The sequence below is a fragment of the Gossypium raimondii genome, chromosome 3, assembly GCF_025698545.1.
Source record: "Gossypium raimondii isolate GPD5lz chromosome 3, ASM2569854v1, whole genome shotgun sequence".
Lineage (NCBI taxonomy): Eukaryota > Viridiplantae > Streptophyta > Magnoliopsida > Malvales > Malvaceae > Gossypium > Gossypium raimondii.
The window spans coordinates 49,587,784-49,596,838 of NC_068567.1; the positions used below are offsets into that span (position 1 = coordinate 49,587,784).

The 9,055-nt window shown below is 34.0% G+C and overlaps 1 protein-coding gene across 2 annotated transcripts; it reads left to right on the forward strand.

The window, feature by feature from the left end:
* Positions 1-2,588: 2,588 nt before the first annotated feature.
* On the forward strand, positions 2,589-8,786 carry LOC105794567 (hypothetical protein). Of its 2 annotated transcripts, none has more exons than XM_012623804.2 (6): positions 2,589-2,907; positions 3,466-3,533; positions 3,632-5,765; positions 5,905-7,497; positions 7,807-7,861; positions 8,349-8,786. In XM_012623804.2, the coding sequence occupies exons 1-6, from the start codon at positions 2,778-2,780 to the stop codon at positions 8,482-8,484; spliced, it is 4,116 nt and encodes a 1,371-aa protein (XP_012479258.1). In that variant the 5' UTR covers positions 2,589-2,777; the 3' UTR covers positions 8,485-8,786. The 2 variants fall into 2 exon arrangements, with proteins under 2 accessions (XP_012479258.1, XP_012479260.1); XM_012623806.2 differs by having other exon boundaries at positions 2,590-2,907; positions 5,908-7,497.
* Positions 8,787-9,055: the final 269 nt, after the last annotated feature.

Below are 9,055 nucleotides of genomic sequence, written 5' to 3' on the forward strand. Positions count from 1 at the left end.
TATTGAAATAATATCTTAACTAAAATTTATTATTTTTATTTCCTTTAGGAATAGAATTAATTTACTAAAATTTGAGAAAAAGTTATTATTAAAGAACTAATTTAGAAAAATAGTGTACTTCATATCTTACTATGTTGTGTTATAGATGAAAAGTTGTTATAGAAGATAAGAATATAACATAAAAAAATTGGTTCTACAACAAACTTAACTGTTATGGAGACAATTGACCGTATACATTTTAAACTGAGAGTAATTTAGGCTTAATAATTATTTAGAATTTAGAGATTTTATTAAATAAAATTAGAAAAGCTCTAAATAAAGTTAAGGTAAACTATAGTCACAAATCTTTGGTGAATTTTCTCTTTTTTTTCCATTAAACTATGAAAAGTTATGTTTTGGTCATTAATATTATCGAGTTATAATGTTTTGGTCTCTCATCCTGCCATTAAATCCATGAGGAAAAAGTGATTGTGGCACTTTAACTCAAGGGTTAATATCTAACTTGACCCTTGAACTATAGCAAAACATTCAACTTGGTCCTTTTACAATTTTTTAATCATAATTCTAAAACAATTATTGGGAAATCCTAAAATATAAAAAGTTCTTTAAAAATAAAGAAAAATATTTATTTTAAAACTATAAAATATTTTTAAAATTAGAATTATGTAAAAATCATAAAATCCTTTAAAAATTTCATTATTTATTTCTTTGAAATTATATAAAAAAATTAAAATTGTAATCATGTAAAAAATTGACGGAAACAACAACAAATTATTAAGTAGTGGAGTAAGTTTTTGTTTCCATAATCCAAACCCAATAATGTTACAAAAAACCAAACAAAAGTTGTTAGATAAACAACAAATTGGATGAGTGTGTAATGTATATGTGAGGTAAATTATTGTAAAAACATCAAACTTCAGCATATATGCGCATGAAAGAGATAGAGCCCATCATGAATCACATTTCTAAGCTTTAGCAAATATTTCATCTCCTCCGCGCTGCCTCACACCGCCACCTGCAGCCTCCCATTTGTCTTCCGCACATGGAAAAACAAATTACATGCTATTGCTGCTGCTACCTGAATTAAACATTACATCAGCCATATCTGCTACTGTCAGATACTCGACAACATCCCTTCCATATCAACTCACTGTAGCGGAGCCACCTCCTGCCGATGAACCAGCACCGCCACTATCTCTTCCACCTAAATCTGAACCATGGCTAAATTCCATTGAACGCCAGCTTCCAAAAGGAACTCTTGATGATAATGATGAAGAAGTTCGTTTTCTAGTTATATATTTTTTATTTTATATATATTTAGAATTTTATTAATTTTAATTTTTTTACATAATTATATTTAAAAAATATTTTTAAAAGAAATGAAATTTTAGAATTTTTAAATAATTTTTGATATTTTTAATTTTAAATAAAATTTGGAATTTATGATATTTTAAAGGATATTTTGATTATTTTAAAATTTTTACTTTATTATAAGTTTTAAAAACATATTTTTAATTTCAAAAATAAATAATGAAAATTCAGAATTTTTAAAGATATTTTGATAATTTTTAGAATCATCATTAAAAAAAGTTGTAAAAGGACTAAATTGAATGTTTTAGCTATAGTTTAAGGGTTAAATTAGATATTAACCTTTAGATTAATATGCCATGTAACTTTTCGTTAAGGCTGTAACCCTCGCTAACTAACAAATGACCAAAATTTTATAACTTGATAATAATAGTAACCAAAACGTAAATTTTTATAATTCAGTGGCAAAAAGAAAAAATTGAATAAAGATGAGTGACTACTTATGTAGTTAACCCATAAAATTATTATAGGAAAGAATTATTTAAATTAAATTTTTATGTAAGATACTGTAATAAAGTAAAATATAAATTATTAAAGTAAATAAATAAGGTTTTAAATTAACTTTCATAAAATTAAAAATATTAAATAGAAAACACATGTTATTTATATAAAGTTATACAGATGTCGAAAGTGTAGACTATCCATATCGGATTTTGTCAGCTTCGGTTATATAAGAAATAAAAAAAAGGTAAAAGTAATTTCTCACGATTTTAGGAAGATTTAAATTTTACACAATTAATAAATTGTTTTAAAAACAATCAAATAATTCTTCAGAAAAGTCAAGAGAATATTACTTTTCAGTGAGAAACTTTGACTTTTGTTATTTATATAAGATTATATTTACCCAAGTATTTAGAAAATGGGAAGTTGAATTTTATAATTAAAAACAAGTTATGAAAATTAGTATTTTATTATCTTTAGTATAATTGGTATTGAAATATATTTAAGGTAAATGATTAAAAATATAATCAATTTAAATTTATTATTTTAAAATTAAAAATACATTATATTTATTAAATAACACGACAAGGAATTCAAGTGTAAAAAAAATAAAAAAAATATTTCTCACTATTTTGTATAACTTTGGATATATCCAATAATAATAAAAAATGGAGATTAGGTGAAGCCTAACCCAGTTCCTATTTATATGGGTTAAGTTTACTAATCTGGAACTCAAATATAAAAACAGGCCCACTCTCACTACTTCAGTTTTGAAGGACAAGACAGGCTTCAACATGTTCTAGTTAGTTTGTTTCGCATGCCGCCATTTAGGCCAAAGTCTGTTCGTCTTCCACACTAACAAAACCCCCCTCATTCCGCAAAACTCTACTTCCTTTTCCTTTTCTACTTAAAACTCGAAACCCTTTTTTTCCCCGGTTCTAGGTCGCCGTCTTCCTTTGAAAAAGGAAATGGAAAAGCCGGATTCCACCTCCGGTTGCGGTTGTTCCGATGTCTACCACAGTATTTTCATTGATACCAACCTTGATACTCACCTCGCCATGATCGTCTCCGACTCCGAAACCGTTTCCGATCTTAAAAGTATGACTTTCTCCCTTTCCCCTCTCATCTTTGATTTCTTGGTGTTTTGGTTTACCATTTGTCTTTTTAAGTAAAGTTTCATTCTTTGCTTTTGGAGGATACAAATTTATCTTCTTTAAAGTACTAAAGCAACGTTATGGTTTAGACTTTGTTTATTTTTCAATACCAGTTCAGAGTGTTCATCCATTTGAGACCTCAAGGATCAGAACTTGAATAGGAAATCTAAAATTTCCCCTGTAATTAACCTAAAATTGGGTGAATTGAAGTGCTGAAGTTGTTGTAGCCATTGAGAATTCCTCTAGAATGCTTGAACAGGAAGAAATGGTGCATTGTTTTGATATGTAGAATGTAGATATAGTTATGTTATGGAAGTTATGTATTATTTCTCCTTGTGCTTTATCATTCTCAAAAATAGTCACTGGTTCTAGTTGTCTAACATATTTTGATCTTAATTTAGTTTATCAACTTTTAGTAACTGACGTATCAACTTCATCTTTAAGATCAAGTGATGTAAAGTTCTGTTTTAGTTAGTAATATCTATGTGCTGCTGATTTGCAGAAAAGATACTGTATGAACACCCGTTGTGCTTTCCCAACATTGGGGAGATAAAGATTAATGCGTTAAAGGTTGGTGCTGTATCTTGTACTGTTATGATGCTACTTGTTAAGGATGTCTTATTGTTGATTTAAAGTTTACATTGACATGGCTTTGTTAACATGAATAGGTAAAGCGCAAAGGATTTCTTTATCACCTTTCTGATTCCATGTTTGTGAAAAGTGCTTTTGGTGGAGTGAGCAGGAGTTGGTTTCTTTCGGTTGATGCCTCGAGTGCTAAAGAGCATAGGGAAAATCATAATTCCATTGAACCTGATGCTGGCAACATTGTATCCTGCTTCGGCACCGGAATTAATAATTATTCGGTTGATGTTGTTGATCTTCTACCTGTTGATACTGCCAAAAGATTGTCCAATGTCAATGATGCACCTTTGCCGCAAGACAGAGATGTCTGTCATGCAAAACAGAATTCTGCATCTCAACAGTTTGGTTTTAGCAATTCCACCAAAGAAAACTCAGAAAATTTGTGTAAGGAAGCTGAACATACAGCTGATAGTAATAATCAGGTTTCGTTCCCTGCTACCAACACGGGGTCAAGGCCAAAGGTACAGTCGAAAGATGTTGGAGATGACAAAATATCTGAAGATCTACAAGCTTCTGTGGCTACATCTGTTTTAAAGCAAAAGCAGAAAACTAAAAAGAGAAACAAATATGCCATCCACCATGATTCTAAAGTAAATGGTGCTTTAGTTGTTGAATCTGGGAAAGATGCATTGGATTCGGGCCGTGTACTTGAGGAAAATTTGATTCATAATGGACCAAGTTTGGCTTTGAATGACGCAAATCTGGGAAACCAAATTCATGTGGATGAAACCTCTCGGAGTTTGTCTTCTGACAGAAATAAGAGGTCAACTGCTAGGAAAAGGATGGCTGTTGGGGGAATAAACGTTCCAGGAGAACATTCTGAATTGGAAACTAATAAACATAAAGATGTTGCTCACAAGGACCAGGAACATGAGTCAAAAGAAGATTCCTTTCAATCTCAGCCTGCATCGAAGAAAAAGCGCAAAGCCGAGAAGAAAGATGTTAATGACAATTCTTTAATAGAAAATGGAGAACAAGTTACTGATCTCAATACTGCAACCTCTGAGTGCACTTTAGGTCAGAAACTGGAAAATACGAGCGCTGTCGTAGACCCCTTGAATACTGAATCTGTAAAACAAAACCATTTGTCGACGGCCAATGCAAGCGGTGGGAAGAAGAACAGGAAAAGGCAAAAATCAAATCCTAGTCAAGTAGGTAGTGAAGTCTCTTCTGCAAAAGATGTTCATGTGGAAACTTTTCAGGCTGTAGAAGCCATTAAAGACAAAGATTTGGGCAGTAAAGGTGATCCAGTTTCTTTTCTTGGAAAACGTTCTGCAGGTGGAGAAATATCTGAACCTGGTCTGATCTCTTCAATGAAAATGCAGGAAGTTAGTGAAACAAATCAAGTGCCCCAGAGAAACAAATATGCCATCCACTATGATTCTAAAGAAAATGGTGCTTTAGTTGTTGAATCTGGGAAAGATGCGTTGGATTCAGGCTGTGTACTTGAGGAAAATTTGATTCATAATGGACCAAGTTTGGCTTTGAATGATGCAAATCTGGGAAGCCAAATTCATGTGGATGAAACCTCTCGGAGTTTGTCTTCTGACAGAAATAAAAGGTCAACTGCTAGGAAAAAGATGGCTGATGGGGGAATAAACCTTCCAGGAGAACATTCTGAATTGGAAACTAATAAACATAAAAATGTTGCTCACAAGAACCGGGAACATGAGTCAAAAGAAGATTCCTTTCAATCTCGGCCTGTATCAAAGAAAAAGCGCAAAGCCGAGAAGAAAGATGTTAATGACAATTCTTTAATAGAAAATGGAGAACACGCTACTGATCTCAATACTGCAACCTCTGAGTGTACTTTAGGTCAGAAATTGGAAAATACGAGGGCTGTCGTAGACCCCTTGAATGCTAAATCGGTAAAACAAAACCATTTGTCGACCGCCAATGCAAGCGGTGAGAAGAAGAACAGGAAAAGGCAAAAATCAAATCCTAGTCAAGTAGGTAGTGAAGTCTCTGCTGCAAAAGATGTTCATGTGGAAACTTTTCAGGCTGTAGAAGCCATTGAAGACAAAGATTTGGGCAGTAAAGGTGATCCAGTTTCTTTTCTTGGAAAACGTTCTGCAGGTGGAGAAATATCTGAACCTGGTCTGATCTCATCAATGAAAATGCAGGAAGTTAGTGAAACCAATCAAGTGCCCCACTCGGGGGGTAAGTTCCCACTTATATGCAATTAATTTACAGCCCCGGTTCCCCTGTCCCCAAAAAAAAATCTTTTCCATTTCAACCATAGGATTAATAGAAATAATACACAAGAAATAACCTTTTCTAGTATTAATACCGACTTTAGCAGGTTACAATGATATGGATGATACCAATGATGGCAACTTGAAAAGCAAAAATGAAGCAGCCCAACCGGATGTTGCATCAGCAATAAAGGCTAGAGATTCATATGATCAGATTTCCAGCCTTGTGGATGGCCATCCTGCACCTGTTTCACAAGAAGGAATTGATTTCCGGAAAGAATTTGGGGTATCAAGGCATGGAAATCAAAGTGGTACCCTGGAAGAGAAAATTGTGGAACCTAAGAAGTCTTCCAAGAAAGTAAGGAAGTACAAGAAGAGTAAGGATCCTGTTGGAGGGACAGAAGCAGTAGATGTAGTACATAATAGAGGTCCTGCAAGTGATTTATCTCCTGTCGAGCGTCCTACCTTTGTGAATGGTGACCATTTGAGTGATAATGCTGAGCAAGGCAGCAAAACTGATGGAAAAGAGGAATCGAAAATGAAAAAATTAGACTGTTCGCCTTCAGTTACTGATGTGAAAGCTGACGATGTGATTCAGGATGTGCTGGAGTCCTTGAAGCAATGCGAAAATGGTCCAGCAAATGCAGAAAAAACGGACAACAGACCAAGGAAAAGAAAGAAGAAAAGTTCTACTGTAGTGGCCCCTCCAGAATTGGAAGGAGAGGATGATGTTGATCACCGGGATCCAACAGTCCTAGTTCATAACGTGAGTGAGGTGAGTGCCTCATCTAAATCCACAAGGAAGACTGTGATGCTAGGTTCAAACTCTGCTGTGCAATTGAATGGATCAGATTTGGGATCTAATCGAGATACAATTAAACCACAATATGACGGAAGGCTTATTGAAGATGTTGTCAGTGTAGATCACTCTAAAAGCACTCGTGTAGATAATCATGAAATTGACGACCCCTGTGGAAATGGAAGGGTCAAAAGCCAACAGAAACATGAAATTGTTAATTCTGGTAAGATTATCATTGATAAGGCTGCGCGCAAAACAGGAGTGGAAACTGTGGTGAAAGGAAAAAAGAACTCTAAACCTGGACTATCTTCAAAAATGTTAAATGGGAATCAAGGCAAGGAAGCAAAAGCTCAAGCAGCCAAATCTAGCTCCATCCAATCTCAAAGATCTTCGTCGAAGGTTGAACCAAGTAGCTCCAATGTTAAATCTAATAAGCCACTTTTGACCATTTCTGAAAGTGCGGCAAAAGAACCTCTGCAACCTAATAAATCTGACAAAATTGATTCCACACCTAAAAGTACTCAGGGGCCCATTAACGTCAATTCTTCAAGGTCATCAAGAGATTTAAAGAAAAATAACCCTCACGCTGTATCAAGCTCCGCCTTGGAAACACCCAAAAGTACTCCTAATCTAAAGAACGGAGGTAATGGGCATCGACTTCCTCTGGATATTGCCAAAGCTATTGAAAGTAATAGCAGGAAAGTTGGAAACAACTTGGCAAATAAGAAGAATTTACTGGGTACCACAGGTACAATATTTGGGCATGATGATAAGGAGAGCTCTGATGACGAAGATGGAATAGGCAATTCGGATTCCAGCGCGAAAACTCCATCTGATAGTTCATCATCATCCGACTCTTCAGGCAACAGTCATGTGAACGGCAGTTCATCACCAAATGGTAATTCATATTCTTTCTCACAGATTTATTAGTTCTTAAAACCCACTCTCTATGCATTGACACGTTGAATCATTATTTGCTCATGTTAATGTGTTTCTTCTTCAAAGTGCCTAACTGATATTGTTTGTTTGCATATGATAGGGTTATTTTACCTTTTTTCACATGTGGTTTTTGATAGATAAACAAATTTGAAGATTTAACTTAATTAGCATTTTCTTGTTGTTTTATTGCAGCATTTTATTTATGGTTAATTGTGATCTGGATTGCATAGGTGATAGTTTCTTCTGTTTATGTTGAATTTTGATGTAGGATCTTATAACTCAAAATGCGAAAAAGCTGGTGGAAGAGACAAACCAAAACCAGGGTAAGCTGGATCAACATCGATAAATTCATTCATTTCTTTATTTTATGATATACTTGTTTCATTTTTTATATGTATGGTTTAGAAACACTTTCTTAGGTTTAGGTAATATTGAATACCCGTTCTATGTTAATAAATTTACCATTATAATTTTTCTCATGCACTCAAGCCTTTCACATGGTTAAAGCTAGTCTCTCTTATACAACCTTAGCTACCAAAAATTAAGCTCATTGATGTGAAGCTTGTTCCCGTTGCATTGTGCATTGATTTTGGATTAGGGCAAAGATCTTTCGGTAATGCATATTGAAATGCCAAAATTCTGGAAAGAATTCTTCAAATTTCTTTTGGCGGCTTTTCATTTCTTTGTTCATTTGATAACACTGAAAAGTATGAACAAAATCTATTTATGTCAAACATTTCTATTGTGCAGTAGCACGTGTTCTGAATATCATATTATTGTTTCTTTCTTTTCTTTCTTTGTTTTGAGCAGATCTTCTAACCCAAAGAGCATGTCCTTGCATGCAATCCTTCGCAATTCAAGCAGTTACAAGAAGGCTAAACTAACAGCCTCTCAAGCCATTGATAGCCAGTCTGAAGAATTTGTTCCAGACAGTCAGGCACCATAGTCAACGGCGTGTTTCTGTTTTCCCTATGTTGTTTTGTCTTTCATCCGTTATGGGTTGTCATTTTTGTTCTCCTTAACCTTGAAAAAGGATCCCATCTGCTCTCAGATATCATTGTCAGTAGAGTGGTGTTGCAATCCCATATTTTGTAGTTTTTGCATTCTAGTACTCTTGATTGTTGGTACTTAAAACAATATACTTCTTCTCATTTTTTTGGGTCAGAATGATATACTCAAATTGTACTTATAATTTTGGGTAATTGATGGTGACGATGAAGCTGAAAATGAACACCCCCGTTTCCTAAATGTCTGGGAATAAATTTTCCATGTCAATGTTGCTCAAGTTTTGTCGTGGCATAATTGGCTACTTTTATTAGCATGTTTAGATCTTGTCTTTTGGGGCTGAAGAAATCAAGTAGAACTACATTGAACTAAAATCTATGAGGACAGATTTCGGTTTTGACGTTTTTTATTTACTGTTCAGACTTCAGATAATGGAAAAAAAAAAATTAAAACTGTAGAATGATAAAAACGAAAAACAATAGATTTTATTTCTTTTATTGCATTGGAGAAGG